The 16,310-nt window shown below is 41.3% G+C and overlaps 1 protein-coding gene across 1 annotated transcript in view; it reads left to right on the forward strand.

Annotated features, from left to right (window-relative positions):
• CLCN5 (chloride voltage-gated channel 5) overlaps nucleotides 1-15,110 on the forward strand; it is a 192,969-nt gene extending 177,859 nt beyond the window's left edge. Inside the window, exons 9-14 of the mRNA XM_040265974.1 lie at nucleotides 1,263-1,343; nucleotides 1,580-2,122; nucleotides 4,281-4,467; nucleotides 5,455-5,853; nucleotides 6,482-6,698; nucleotides 8,345-15,110. Coding sequence (XP_040121908.1) covers nucleotides 1,263-1,343; nucleotides 1,580-2,122; nucleotides 4,281-4,467; nucleotides 5,455-5,853; nucleotides 6,482-6,698; nucleotides 8,345-8,435 — 1,518 coding nt within the window. The 3' untranslated portion in view covers nucleotides 8,436-15,110. The remainder of the gene's footprint in view (nucleotides 1-1,262; nucleotides 1,344-1,579; nucleotides 2,123-4,280; nucleotides 4,468-5,454; nucleotides 5,854-6,481; nucleotides 6,699-8,344) is intronic.
• Nucleotides 15,111-16,310: the final 1,200 nt, after the last annotated feature.

Genomic DNA, 16,310 nt, shown 5'->3' on the forward strand with positions numbered 1-16,310 from the left:
TTTATGGCCTCGGGCCTTGTCATAGTGGCCAGATGGTTGAGCCTAAAATAGAGATTTGAGAAAGAAGGGCATAGATAGACTCCACTCCACAACTTATTGGCCAGTTCAAGTCTTCCTCTCCCTCGTAATTCATCCTAAACAAAGTCACTGAAATCCCCTTTCTGAAGTTCTGCGTTAAGTGTCCTCATCCTTGTTAGATGAAAGCCATTCTAGTCTTGAATTTCAGAGTCCTCCTCAGCTAGCACCAGAGATCACTTTCCCCCATACCCTTCATTTTCCTGGGCCATCTTGCACTTCCAGAAAAACCTACCTATTTGCCAAGAACCATTTTATTTTTTCTTTAAAAACTGTCAGTTTTATTCAACTTCCTTTTAAAAATAGCTCCTTGATACCACACATCATATATCACTCCACAGCAACCAGAATCCAACAAACTGACTTTCTTGGTCTGTTAATTCTGGTGTGTTGGTGTGTTTATCATGCACTTTTTACATTCACATGCCTAAGGCTACTGCATAAAAAGATGGTACTCTTGAAATATCACTTGCTCTCTTTCCCCACCTCCTTGTCCTTTCTAATTTCTCTCTGACAGCTTCTTCTTCTTTCTCTCTCTCCTTACCCTTTTCCTTGCCACACCTAGACACACTTAGGTCTTAGGACTGTTCCCTTCAAAATCTATCCCCAACTTTGCTTCTAGTCACCCTCCTATTTCTGTTTCCATAGGTTACTAGATGTGGAGTAGGGCACATGGTACAGGAAACTCTAAATACCTCTTGTCTGAATATTTGCAGTTTCTGATTAGCTGTGAGCCGATCGTTATTTCAAGTTTGTATCATTAGAGCTATCTTTAAAATCTCATTTTAAAAGCTTTTCTTTATAAAGAAATTGCTATGTAAATTACATTACATAACTGGAAATACTTCATTTAGGTGGTGAATAGGTCTTACAGACCATAAATCAGTTGTGGAATTGGGAGTATGGGGGATGGGAGCATAATTTGGAATCAAGTACATGCCTAAATTAATTACAAAGGCAAGGCCCTCTACGTGTTCCAGCATGTGAACCATGTGTTCAAGATTCAGCAGATAGTGTTTGCTCTCAAAGTAAATATATGTTGAACTTCATTTTTGATAAGCTGGGTATAGAGCAGGTAGTTTCTTTGTTTTGTTTACGTTTGGTAGCCACCAATATTCCCTTTAAAATGTGACTGAAGGTAGGAAAGTGGCCTTATCCTATCACTAATTTTGAGTTTTGAATCATAGGTCTTGTCAGCCGCCGCTGCTGCTGGTGTATCTGTAGCCTTTGGGGCACCTATTGGTGGAGTATTATTCAGCCTAGAAGAGGTAACTGCTTTTATCTGTCTGTAGAGCCACGCTTGTGATTTTGTGCCAGGAATTCTGGCCATTGTCTGTGTATACTGCAGTCCCGAATTGCTTTGCCCAACTCTAGTGCTTTGCCACGGGACTGGAAATTTCCAGGCCATTTTCATCCTTAGCTCAAATTGCCACAGCACAATTTTTCACCCCAAATAGTTCCTGCATATTGACTTGAGTTGATTTTCTCGCTTTTTCTCCTATAGGTCAGCTACTACTTTCCCCTCAAAACACTGTGGCGTTCATTTTTCGCTGCTTTAGTGGCAGCATTCACTCTACGCTCCATCAATCCATTTGGGAACAGCCGCCTGGTTCTGTTTTATGTGGAGTTTCACACCCCATGGCATCTCTTTGAGCTTGTGCCCTTCATTCTGCTGGGCATATTTGGTGGTCTGTGGGGAGCTCTTTTTATCCGCACTAACATTGCCTGGTGTCGGAAGCGGAAGACTACCCAGTTGGGCAAGTATCCTGTTGTAGAGGTTCTTGTTGTGACAGCCATCACTGCCATCCTGGCTTTCCCCAATGAGTATACCCGAGTGAGCACAAGTGAGCTCATCTCTGAGCTGTTCAATGACTGTGGCCTCCTGGACTCCTCCAAACTCTGTGATTATAAGAACCGTTTCAACACAAGCAAGGCGGGTGAGCTGCCCGACAGACCAGCTGGCGTGGGAGTCTACAGTGCAATGTGGCAGCTGGCCTTGACACTCATACTGAAAATTGTCATCACTATATTCACCTTTGGCATGAAGGTGAGGAGATTCTTTTGGTCCTTCCTGGATATTTGTGTGTCTGTAGGTTTTCAGGGCAAAGCCAAGATACCATAAAATTCTCGTAGTTCATGGGGTATGTCCAGCTTCACCCAGCGTTATCCACTAACCCACCCCAGGTCCCTTTTACCCGCACATATCCTCAATATCCTCATAACTTCTTAGACAATTGTATGGCTATTTAAAATTGCCCAAGCCTAGTTTTAGGCCAAATGCAAACCTCAGTGATGAGATTTTAAAAGTAGAAATATTTTTTCCTTTTCTATGGAAAACATATTTTGCCACTCAAAAAGGATGGTGAGGTATTTATCCCAGTGCATTTTATATTAAAACAATGTCTGACCAGCACATTTTTGGTCCTTATAAAGTGGCTTTGGCATTTACCAATAAAGCAAAGTAGTTGGTTGAACCAAATGAAGTTGCCAACCATTTTAACCACTGAAATAGCAATTTCATATGGTTCAACCCAATATATAGCTAAATGTATTTTTTACAGTTGTTAACAGTGTCCAATTATCAAGAACTTCATAGGTGACCCTAAATTAATACTTAGATTATCAAAAGCTGACATCAGGCCAGTATCTTTTATTTTCAGTACTCATTATAATTTCCATGTGTCAGAAGAAATCAAGAAGGAAAATCTGTATTTTCCTCATCTTCCTTGGTTTTTATGTGTCCAGGCAACAATACTGGAGTGGGTTGCCATTCCCTTCTCCAGGGGATCTTCCAGACCCAGGGATATTCCTGACCCGGGGATTGAACCTGAGTCTCCTCCATTTCAGGCAGATTCTTTATCTGTAGCCACCAGGGAAGCCCTTCTTTTCTTTAGCACTCAACTACCAATGTATTTGCTCTATTCTCTAGAGAAATAGATTCAAAACAGAAAATAAGGGCCAACAATGCAGTTTAGGGAGTACAGTAATCTCTGAATTCATATCCATCCTCAACATGTTGAACAGATTTGCAGTGCTTCTTGAGTTACTTTGCACCTCATGGCTTCATTCTTTCATTTAAAAGTGAATTTGTAGACCATCAGACCCACCCCAATTCAAATATATTCTAGAATCAAAGCTATTTTAAAATAATCTGCTGTTTGGATTATCCCTGTCATCATTTTCCCTCTCTTAGCACAGAAAATTGACAGTGCATTATTGTATCCTGGTGGTGGTGGTTTAGTCCCTAAGTCATGTCTGACTCTTGCAACCCCATAGACTGTAGCCCACCAGGCTCCTCTGTCTATGGAATTTCCTAGGCAAGAATAATAGAGTGGGTTGCCATTTCCTTCTCTAGGGGATCTTCCTGACCCAGGGATTGAACCCTTGTCTCCTGCATTGCAGCTGGCTTCTTTACTGACTGAGCCAGCAGAGAAGCCCCAGTTACATTCTAGGAGTTCAAAAAAAAAAAAAAGTCAGGAGACAGATGGGGGTTCCTTTTTGGGGATAGTCATGCAACCATAGTCACTACCTCATTAAAAAACTATTTTATTCTTTCTTTTATACTGTTAAAATAAACTGAAACCTCATATGCCATCCTTTTTGTGTGGGCAGTGGGTCAAGATTCAATACGTGAGAGTGATTAGAAGCATTGCATTTAAACCCATCACCAACATTTACTAAATCTTGGCCTTGGATGAATTCTTAACCTCTCTGTACCTTAGATCACTTGTGAATTGAGGATAATAACACTCGCCTCTTGGGATGGTTGTAAAGAACCCACAAAATCCAGTCTGTAGAGCATCCAACATAGAGCATTGTAGATAGTCAATAAAGGGTAATTGCTGTTGATAAGAATTCAAAATTGGGTAAACTGTCTGCATATATGAGAAACTCCATCTATTTTCCTTTTTCTTTGGGAAAGGCTTAATTTCTACCTCCAGTTCTGTGTTGGTCTGGAGAGTTCAGGCTCTTGCCTGATGGACCCCGAATCAGGGTAAGCATCTTTGCAGTTGTACTTGCCTGCACGTCCCAGAGACTCTAGTCCCTGTAGTGTTACACAGATCTTTGCAGCCACTTGCTAGCATAGTGCATAGTTAGATTGTCATTGGCCTGTTCGCTTTGCAGAGGGTCAGTCCTCTAGCCCTTATCACGTGCCACGTAATTATATCACTTCTCACTGACCATCCTTTGCTTTCTCTTTGCAGATTCCTTCTGGTCTCTTTATCCCTAGCATGGCTGTTGGTGCTATAGCAGGTCGGCTTTTGGGAGTTGGGATGGAACAGCTGGCTTATTACCACCATGACTGGGCCATCTTCAATAGCTGGTGCAGTCAAGGAGCGGATTGCATCACTCCTGGCCTTTATGCGATGGTTGGGGCTGCAGCCTGCTTGGGTGAGTATTGTTTGCATTGATTTCAAAGAAATTGCTACCCAGGTGGCATTGTAAAGATGAGTTATACTATACATAACTGACTGTAGGTTTAAAAAAAAAATAACTATCCATTTCTTGTTGGGTTTGCCATTTTCAAGTGCTTTAAGAAGGCATTCTTTACCATATATCTCCATTCCTCCCCTTTGAGAGGAATTCTCTCAAATTCTGTCATATTGAGGAAGAAACCAGAAATTTGGACAAAAATACCTGCACAAGAATGTTCATCATGGTATTATGTGTAATAGCAAATAACTGGAATCAACCTAAAAGTGCAATAAGGGACTGGTTAAATAAATTATGGTACATGCATATAATGCTATACCATAGAGCCACTGAATGTGATGCTAATATGTTTAATATTTTTAAATACAATTTAAATAAATTTGTAGTAATATGCAAAGTATTCCTAACATAAAGTTAGGAGAAAAGGCATAGTGGGGAATTTAAACACATAAAACAAATTCATCTATATAAAAACATGTGTTTTGAAAAAAAGTCACTTGAAATTTTTACTCAGCATATTTCTAGGCAGTGAGTTTATGGGTAAGACTTTCCTTTATATACTTTAAAGATATATATAGTTTCCAGTTATTCTACTGTGGGCCTGCATATCCCAGAGAACCTCTCACGTCTGTGGTTTTATACAAATCATGGACATCTTATGCAATTACTTTTATAATTGGGAGTTGGTGGGGAGCAATAAACAAATGAAAAAAGAGTGAAGGAGGTATCTTTTGTAGAGGTTATTTTGAGAAGTGTAACTCATATCCATTGTAAACTTGTTTGAATGCAGTTGCAGGAGTCTATGCAGTTGTAGGCAAGGGCCTCCTTTTAGTGATGTTTCTGGTAAGTAACTTTTTCTGGATGGGGCCTGTGAAAGGTCCATAACTGTAATGAATCCTGTACTTTTCCTGCCTTCACTAAGTAGCCTGTTGTCTATTTTTGCAGGTGGGGTGACTCGGATGACCGTTTCTCTTGTTGTCATAATGTTCGAACTAACTGGTGGCTTGGAATACATTGTGCCTCTGATGGCTGCAGCTATGACAAGCAAGTGGGTGGCAGATGCTCTTGGGCGGGAGGGCATCTATGATGCCCACATCCGTCTCAATGGGTACCCCTTTCTTGAAGCCAAAGAAGAGTTTGCTCATAAGACCCTGGCAATGGATGTGATGAAACCCCGGAGAAATGATCCTTTGTTGACTGTCCTTACTCAGGACAGTATGACCGTGGAAGATGTAGAGACCATAATCAGTGAAACAACTTACAGTGGCTTCCCAGTGGTGGTGTCCCGGGAGTCCCAAAGACTTGTGGGTTTTGTCCTCCGAAGAGACCTCATTATTTCAATTGGTAAGGATTTCATAAAGGGGACAAGGAGGTGCACTATAGAAATAATAAATAAATATGCACGAGGGGAGGGGAGGGATAAATTAAGAGATTGGGATTAACAGACACACACTACTATATATAAAATAGATGACCAACAAGGACCTGCTGTATCGCACAGGGAACTATACTCAGTATCTTATAATAACCTGTAATGGAAAAGAATCTAACAGCTTATATATATGTTTATGTGTATGTGTGTATGTGTATGTGAAAGTTGCTCAATCATGTCCGACTCTTTGCAACCACATGGACTGTAGCCTGTCTCCTCTGTCCATGGAATTCTCCAGGCCAGAATGCTAGAGTAGGTAGCCATTCCCTTCTCCAGGGGAGCTTCCCAACTCAGGAATTGAACCCAGGTTTCCCACATTGTGGGTGGATTCTTTACCATTTGAGCCACCAGGGAAGCCCATAGAACAAAATCATTTTGCTGTACACCTCAAAATAACACAACATTGTATATCAACTATACAGTAAATAAGCATGCATGCATGAAATGGGGAAGACAGAAGGGAGAGGGGACTGGTTAGGGGCCAGAAGGATAGAATTAGTCCTTCTTTTAAACCTTTTTCCCCCTACTTTTTTCAAATAGAAAATGCTCGAAAAAAACAGGATGGAGTTGTGAGCACTTCGATCATTTATTTCACCGAGCATTCTCCTCCAGTGCCACCATACACCCCACCTACCCTCAAGCTTCGGAACATCCTGGATCTCAGCCCCTTCACTGTGACTGACCTTACGCCCATGGAGATTGTGGTGGATATCTTCCGCAAGCTGGGACTGCGGCAGTGCCTGGTTACACACAATGGGTGAGAGCTCTTTGGTGAAATCAGATTGGGTTAGAGGAAGAAAGAGAATGCAGAGAGATTAAAGAAAGAAGAGCCCAACTCACATGAACAGTAGTAGCACTTATAGACCTTTTGGAAACTCTGAGATGAAGATGGATATGTTTCTCTGATTGTCATAATAGAGAAGACGTTTGGGGAAGATAGTGGGTTTGAGAGATGTGAACTGCTGGTTGCATATCATAAATAAGTCAGTTCCTCCCCTACAAAGGAAATAACTGTGTTCTTATGAACAGGCAGCACTGAAATTTAAATGGTACTAGGTAGTATATGTCAGAGAAGGCAATGGCACCCCACTCCAGTACTCTTGCCTGGAAAATCCCATGGACGGGGGAGCCTGGTGGGCTGCAGTCCATGGGGTCACTAAGAGTCGGACACAACTGAACGACTCCACTTTCACTTTTCACTTTCATGCATTGGAGAAGGAAATGGCAACCCACTCCAGTGTTCTTGCCTGTAGAATCCCAGGGACGGGGGAGCCTGGTGGGCTGCCGTCTGTGGGGTTGCACAGAGTCGGATATGACTGAAGCGACTTAGCAGCAGCAGTAGCAGGTAGTATATGTATGTTATTTCGTCCTTACAGTACCTTCGTTGTTATTTACTGGTGAGAAAACCAAGTTCCAGTGAGGTTGAAAGACTTGCACAAGGACACCCCAGTTGATGTCTAGTTGAGGTAGGCTTTTAACACAAGTCTTCTGACTCCCACGGCTAAGGCCCTCTCTTTCTGAGGTATTTCTTATCAAGTAAAGGAAGCCATGTTATTTTTATTGGGAAAAAACAAAGCAGGTTGAGGAGAAGTGTGGGTTTGTGTGTGTGTGTATGTGTGTGTGTTTGTGTGAACATGGTAATGTTAATCTGAAAAGTGAAAGTGAAGTCGCTCAGTCATGTCCGACTCTTTGTGACCCCCTGGACTGTAGCCCACCAGGCTCCTCCCTCCATGGGATTCTCCAGGCAAGAGTACTGGAGTGGGTTGTCATTTCCTTCTCCAGGGGATCTTAGTGATTATATAAGAATTTCACCCTCTAAAATTTCTGAATAATGTAACAGATGTCTTGCAGAATTGAAATCAGTAAGGGGACTTTCCCTAACTGGTTCATTCAATCTTAACTAAATCTGAACTTCATGTAAGAACATATTCCACTAGATTCTGGGGAGAGACAGAAATCAAAGAGACCACCCTCTGCCCTCAGGGAGTATGCAGTGTTATAGGGAAGCTGATAACAGAGCAAACTGGACAAATACTACAGGAGAGATGTGCACAGAACATACTGTTCCTAGGAGGGCACAGTTAGTTCTGGCTCGTAGGATCAGGAAAGGTGTTCTGGAAAAGGGACATTTGAACTGGGTTATGAAAGGTAAGACATGTATATATAGAGAGTAATATACACAGAAAATAGCAGGACTTAACACCTAGAGGAAGTAATGCTTAAAGGGACCTATGCATCGGTCTATTTACCTGGTATATGTAATCTAGTCTTGTTATCATTCTATAAGTGCAAATTGTGTTCAAAGACGAAGCTGAAAACGACTGAGGAGGAAAAGTGTCACCTTTGTGAATTTTATTTTAGCTACAGATTGATTTTTGTTTGTTGTCTTATTTTATCTTTTAGGCGATTGCTTGGGATCATTACCAAAAAGGATGTGCTAAAGCATATAGCACAGATGGCGAACCAAGATCCTGATTCCATTCTCTTCAACTAGAATCACAGGGTTGTACTGGATATAAAACAGGAAGGACATTGCAGACCATGGATATATTTTATTAACTGGGTACCCAAAACACATTTCCTACATTTGGGTGGTGAAGTTATATCAGTGTGTTGTCTCTTTCCTGCAAATTAACCAGTTGCACTACGTAATCTCTGGAAATTATTCTTCTCTTTAGGAGAAAATTCTATTAGGCTTCTGTGATATTGCATTAGGAAGATTTCATGAAAGAGTAAACAAGATTGCTATGATTTAATTCTTTTCTTTTTATTTAAAGTTTTTTTTTAATTTAAGACATAATTGTTAGCCAATATGCAATCACTGAAAACTATGCAAGAAAAATTCCAAATGTCCTGACCTATAGCCTGCAGGAAGCTCATGAAAACGTCACTTTTTTGGACTCTTAACTGTCATTGGTGGAAAATGAAGTGTAAACTAAGGGGCTTTGCTTTTCCAGCCACAGGAAGGAAAGCCAGAAGGAAAATAGTAATGGTATTTTCCAGACTGTGAATTCAGTTCAAATATTATCTTGTTCCTGTTACAGTATTTAGCATTATTAGTTTTGTGTGTTTATGTATATGTTAATTTTAATGTCTGATTATAAGACAATGCTGCTTTGGTTAATCTCCTCTAAGTGAATTTAAAGAGATTAACTTTTATAGCTTGCTTGTTCCTGGTACTCTTTTGACGTGCACAAAGATAAGTTATAGAATTTTCTCCTTGTCTGCAAATAGGCTCATTTTTCCAGATGGTCTTTGTTAGCTAGTAGACAAAGACTTGGCCATGCATTTGTTAGTAACAAGGAATGATTTCTCCAGCTTCCTTGAAATGATTAGTAAAGTTCTAAGCAAAGTCAATGACTAGGTCTTTTACATTTTTGTGAGGTCCCAACTAATCCTCTTACCCAGATGCCACCTCCATGAGTGATGGTGCTTTCGGCTTCTGGAATATAGAAGAACATTAAAGGGAACCAAATCTAGACTGCATACTGGTAAACCAGGGAAGATTCCGAGCTGTATCTGTGTTTTCATGCATTCCTTCGTAACAACCACCAGTACTAAAATGACTGGGCACTCATGCCTCTTCCCAGTGTTAAGTACATTTAACAGGCCAGTGTTTTCCCCATGATGGTGAATTTAGGCTTGGGAGTACTTTCAGATATATTCAAGGCATTGGAACAGGATAGGCAGCTCTGACTCCCTTGAGGCTTCTTAGACTTCTAAATAAAATGCAGAACCATCCTGAGACCCAGGGGTGTGGACAAGGCCTGGTGACACCTAAGGTGCTTGTATACAATTGAAAAGGTGCCTGTCTCAATTTCCTACCACCTTTACTGCAGTAGAAAACATCTAGGGACACCTGGTGGAGTTACAGAGCCACCACCATCATTCCAACTACGTTTTCTACATTTTTACCCACATGCTGTTGTTTCCCCTCCATTCTTCTCCCTTTTCCATGCCTTAGTCCTGAGTCGTCTCTTTGGGATTGAGCACTGTGCCCAGTTACTCATTCCTGTTACAAAAAGATAACTCCTGGAGCTAGTTAAATTGTAAACCCAGCCTCCAGAAGCTTACAGCCCATGGACCAGAGAGGCAACACACAGCCATTTGCTTTGCTCTATAGTCCGGTAGCTACTGCCATACCTCCATTCCCATGCTGACGCCCACAGCAGTGAGACTAAAATGCTAGGGGAGAGAGCTGAACCTTTCCCATTTTCCAAGTCTGTTCCCAGTGCTTCCCACTATCCTTCCAGCTTAGAATCAGCAGTCATTCAGCATAGCCTTTCCTACCCTCTGTCTCCTCTGTTCAAGCACCTCAGTGTACCTCATTTTAAAAGTTGCCGATCTCTGAGTCTAGGGTTTTTGACCCCTAGATCTTATGTTTCCAAAATCTGAAATTCTTTTATTGCCCAGAACTAGGGAGCCAAAGCTTATTTTGATTTTTAGCTTTAAAGTATCAAGGCAGTCACCAGAGCTTTTCCTTTAAATATAACACTCTAGGATTTTAATGAAAAAGAAAAGACCCTCCCTGGGTTTTATTATATTATAGTCATGACTCAGTAACTTCACAAGGGACAAGTAAGTCATTTGTCCCTTCTTTGCCACTGATTCCCTCAAAAGAGATGTGGCTATTTGCCCTACCACCACATCTATTGTGCAGAAATCAAAGTTCTTATGTGTGTACTTCTGGTTCACTACCTATCTTTTCTTATCAGCCGTCCAACTAAAGTTTGCAAAACAGGAAATGTTAATATTTCTGGTATTTGATAACAGTCAAAGGTTTGGTCACATTTCTTAGGGCAGCGGTGAGACGGAGGGTATGTACGTTTGCCTTTGTGTTTCTTCTAGGCTCTGTTTTTGATTTGAAACAGATGAGCCAGTGTTCAGGTGCTACTTCAGAGAATAAATTCAAGAAATCAGATAATACTGTGCCAAGGTATACTTTCTAGATACTAAGCACTGATTGGCCCACCAGAGAAAAACATCCCTTTGATACCTCATTCCTAGTAAATCTCATTCATTAACCTCAGCTTCTCAGGAATCCTTGTAACTATATGCTAAAAGTTCCTGTAGTTTATGATATCCATTATATGTCCAGTCCTATGGTTTGGCTCAAAGTTTGGCTAATTGTGGTAGCGCTCCCTGCTAGACTGCTAGCTCAGCACCTTAACATTCAGAGTTTCTTATATTGAGGCAAAGGAAAATGTTCTTTCTGCCACTGCCAATTCAGCAGTTAGACATCATTAAACCAACAGAGCTGATATAGGGAGGTCTGTTAGTAGCCAGAAATGGTCGAATACCTCAGTGGCAGAAGACTGGGAGATCAGTCTGTTCTGGTATTGAGAGAAAATTTCCCAACACAAGGGAAGGATTTATAAAAGAATGCCAATAAGCACTTCGAGAGAGGGATTTCCAAAGCAAAATATCTGTAGGCGTCCAACCATGAAGGGAGTGAGTGTCTAGATTTTTTTTTTGAGAGTCTAGATTTTTAAAAATCTAACAGCTGTATTTTGTATCTTCAGATCTTCAATGTAAAGAATTAAAGAAACTGGAATAAAGCTGAGGCATGTTTAGATATACCATTGGCAGAAGCAGGGAACTGACTGAACATGCAAAGTCATGGCCACTTTGAAGATCATTTCTGTTAGTTCAGACACTCCTCTTTTCTGGCTCCAGTGTCCTTCTGGCTCAGCCCAGCTGGAGAAGAGGTGGTATAATCCACAGAGCCCATATCCTCTGGTGGATAATCTGACATTGACAGTGCTTTGGATGTGCCAGCTGGCAGAGCAGTCAATCTGTTTGCTGCTTGAACTGCAAAGGAGTTCAGTTGTTTGGTCACCAGAGACTGAATCTGAACCCTTTACAGAAAGAGCAGAGAACAGCATCAGTTTCTCTATCAAGTCTTCAATTGTGCTTGACCACAAGAATGATAAATTAATGGGGACTTTGTGTGGTCTAAGACTGTGAAGTAATTCTTAACTATGAATTTATGAACCTGTTCAGGTGGAGGGGAGGAGCAAATAAGTTTTTAAAAACAACGTGCAATAGAGTCCAACAGGGAAAGTAATCACCACTGTATGTTTTAAGTATTTGAATCACCTGTCCTGGTTGGGTCCTGACCTTGGTTTGTTTAGTTAGGTGGTGAGTATACCCCATGATATCTTTTGGTTTTGTTTTTTTAATAAATCATAAGGAGTGTAGTTTTTGAAGTTGAATATTTAATAAATGATAGTCAAGACAGTTACTGAAAATTTGAAATGGCCAGTGTGTTTTATATTGCTAAAGTACTTACTGGTGATGGACCACGTTGTATTGTGAGGAATTGTTTTACTTTCATCAGATCAGAACCATATGCAGGCCACTCATCTGTTCAGTGGAAGTAGGAGAGTGTCTTTCATGGTGGTACATAGAGTTATTGAGCTCTTGAAAACCCTGAGGAAAATTAAGAGTTTAGAAAGTAAAGGGGAGGTAGAATGGTGAGTAAAAGATGTCTAAATATATGGTCTGAACTTAAGTGTCCTACAATCTTGATTTTTTTTTAACCATCTCTGGAATTACCTGGATTCCCTTTGGAGAGAGGGTGGAAAGTTATGGTAGTGGAAAAACCCTAGTAAGAAAATATATGAATTCTTGTAAGATGGTGGGAGGGTCATTCCATGCCCCAAGCCAAACACCCTGACATTTATTAAACTGCTTGATTATGTGCCTCAAAGGGAGAATAATTAGTAGTTGCTGAAAGAGCAGGCTTTCCAAGCAACATAGAGGCTCAAAGCAGCATTTGGTTGGAGGCAGTCTACTTTTATGGAGAGGGCTGACCCAAGACCAGACATCTGCTCATGGAGGAGGGCTGCGTCTCCTGCCATTGCCTAAATGATAAGCTTTTGGTAGATTATCTTGAATTTTGATAGCAAAATTCTTAAAAAATATATGTTGTTAGCCTCCTTGGTATACGCTTAATCTATATTAAAAAGAAAAAAGTGATGGGGTCTCAGAGCTCAGGGAGCTTTGTAAATTTGAACTGAAATTGGTGTAGTAGACCTGTGGCAACCACTCAACTGTGCTCTGCCTCAATTTTGATTGCTTGCCCCAAGGGGAGACTTTCTTGGACTAGTAGGTGTTAGCAACTTCAGGTCACTCCCCAAATGTTTGCTGGTCACAATCTCATCTCTGAACATCTGCATCTGGGCAAAGTTTTGAAGTGACATAGGGAGCAAAATTGGTTTTCTACCATGTAATCTTATTTTGCCAAATCACCCAAGAAAGAAGCAAAGTCTGTGATGTGTGGAGTTTGCGTTTCTTGGATGAACCTATCAGGTCATCCAGTTCAATCCCGCAGTCATAAATTCCTACCTCTTAAGTTCCTGCCAAAAGGTCTTCAGCCTCTGTGTGCACACTCATTGAATGAATGCCTTGCCTAAAGTTCAGCCTTTTACGGGGAAAAGGCCTGTGGTAGTATAAAATGTGAGGGTTTAAATAAATGATCTCTGCCTCTCCTCCTCTCTCCTGCTGCCTTTGTCTCTCTGTTTCTGTCTCCTCCCTGCCATGCCCTAAATTCAAAATTTTATCATGTGTTATAAGTGTATTGTTGTGAATATGGACCTTGGAAGAGGGAGAGGGTCATTCTGAGGGTAGAGAATGACTTCTGAGTTGATGGACCCAACAGGGCTTTGCTCTGCTTTAGGGGCTAAAGCCAATGATACCTGCTGGCAGTGTCCAGGGCTTTAGCATCTCGATGCAGACATGTGAAATATTCATTGCTAAACGTTATTCTCACCTACCACTAGTCCAAATCTGTTGAAAGTCAGAGGCGATCTGGAACTTGATGAGTGAAATGCCTCTTGGCAGAATGAAGGTGAGGGAGTGGCCTAGGTTGATTTTGTCAGGGTGGGGATGTTTAGCCTCATTATCTTTCTGACTGTACCTCAACTATATGGTCCTTCAACAGTGCTCCTCCTCCTCCATTTTACTTTATCCCTTATTCTCTCTCTTTCCCCTTGTCCTGCCTTTTTACTCCTCAGATTTTAATAAATATTTACTTTTTTATTATGTATTTGGTCCCTTGGGACTATGTAGTGATTATAAATTGATTTCATTTTAGGTAAAAAAAATATAGTGTGTTTAATATTTTGTTCTTTTAAACTGTCTTTTGAAGCTATGCTGTTAACCAGGTACAGGCCAGAAAGGAGTTAAGCCTGATGAACAGCACCCTGGTCATGTTACCTAAGGATGCCATTGATGTAATGATGGTGATTCTTCTTCATTTGACCAAGGCCAGCCTCCTCTTCTTACCCTCTGTCCAGTCATTTCTGGCTGTCAGAAAAATACCAGCTGTCGGGTGAGCCAGTGAGGCCAGGATGATCAGGAGGGCTGGTTCCAGCCCAAGGACCATTCTATGAATATCTCTGTAGTGAGCTCATTTGTAGAGCTGGCTTCAACTGCAGTAGCCAAAGAAAACCTGTCTGACTCAAAATTTTAGTTCCTGAGAGTTGGTAAAAGTTCAAATGAAGCTAATGTGTATAGACATCAGCAGTAGCCTAGGTGTGTCCAGACACTAGAATCAACCAAAGCTAATAGAGCCTGAGTTTCCACAGGAAGCTTGGTGCTGAGCTGTTCAGAGCAATTATTTATCTGAGTGCTGCCAATGCTTTAGTCACACTTTCTTAGCTTTATTGTAACTTTTAGAGATGTTGGTCCCTGTTCATAGGCACAGCCTGTACCAAAGCTATGGCTTACTGCACACTTCATTCTGCTCCCTGGTCAAGCATAGCAACATAGTTTTAAAGGAAAGATGGGAGCTGGGGAGTTAGGAGACCTAGTTTCTATTCCCTATGCTTCTACTAACTAGCCTCGAGATCTTAACCGCTCTGTGCCTCAGTGTTCCCATCTGCAAAATGGGGATAGTGTTAATTGCCCTACCTACCTCACAGGGTTGTTGTGAGGATAAACTGAGACAATGAAAGGAAAGTACTTGGACAAGCAAGTGCTATGCAAATTGTAAGAAATGGAAACAATCATGTTACAGGCAATGGAATGGACTTTGGCAGAAGGGTTAATGGGATTGTCCAGCCCTTTCTCTGTGTGGCTTAAACCCAGGTTGCCATTGCTTTATACATTTTTCACTTAGCACAGATTTGTAATTATGCATGTAATAAAGCACAGCCTTATCCAACTTGGTGTCTGGTGTGTTTCTGAAGACCCTCGATTTTGTAGCTATTGATTTCTGATCATAAAATTGCAATGTGGAGGTTGGGGGAGGGTAGTGTGAAAGGTACCTGAAAACTCCTACTGGCTGCCCTACTTCTTAAAATGATTTATTAAATACTTAGTTAGATTTACAGATTGAGTAATACTTTGAGCAAGCTCCAGGAGGTGGTGATGGATAGGGAAGCCATGGGGTCGCGAAGAGTCAGACACAACTGAGAGGCTGAACTGAATGCTTTTTACCACGAGGAGACAAATGAGCAGCGCTTGGTTTTTTCAGAATGATTCCCCATACTTCAATATGGCTACTTAAATGTTCCTGTCCCATACACTGGTGATCCTTTCCTGATGAAATGAGGATTAACTGGGAGCTGTATTTTTTCTCTTTTTGAGCTTTTAATGATGTAAGGTTATTGGCTTTGACAGGCCTCTTGGCTACAGTCCATTCTTACAAGGAGTGGGATGGGTGATGGAAATGTCCCTCCAATGAATAGCAGAGCTAGTAGTATAATCTCTATGGTGTGTTGGGATTAAAATGTCTTCTTTGGGAAACCCTTTGATGTGACTGAGGAGTGGGCCTTTTCGGGGAAGTGGTTGAGTGTGCAGACATTTCCTATTCACATCTCTCTGGAACCCAGAAAACAAAGGAAAGCTATCCTTGAAAGCATGGTTTTCCTACTTTCTCACTCTTATTTTTCATGAATCTGATTCCTCCTTATCTCTTCATCCCTTTCTCTTTTAGACCACTAGGAAAACAATTTACTGTGTTTTCCAAGTTTTCATTTAACAGTTTCTCCTGTTGACATTTGATAACATCTGCACTGATGTACGGGCTTCCCTTGGTGGCTCAGATGGTAAAGTGTCTGCCTGCAATGCGGGAAACCTGGGTTCGATCCCTGGGTTGGGAAGATCCCCTGGAGAAGGAAATGGCCACCCACTCCAGTACAGGTGTACACTGGATATCTTGTTGCTACCAAGAACTTTAATGCCTTTGGCCTGCTTGGTATTGTTTCCAGAAGGACACCTCTGTGTATGGATAACTCCTTCATAAGCCTACAATTTCACAAGGAAACTTCAGATTTTGATGTTTTTCTTCCCAGGTGGCACTAGTGGTAAAGAACCTGCCTGCCAATGCAAGAGACATAAGAGATGCAGGCTCAATCCCTGG

Source organism: Oryx dammah, unplaced genomic scaffold (genome assembly GCF_014754425.2).
Source record: "Oryx dammah isolate SB20612 unplaced genomic scaffold, SCBI_Odam_1.1 HiC_scaffold_23, whole genome shotgun sequence".
Lineage (NCBI taxonomy): Eukaryota > Metazoa > Chordata > Mammalia > Artiodactyla > Bovidae > Oryx > Oryx dammah.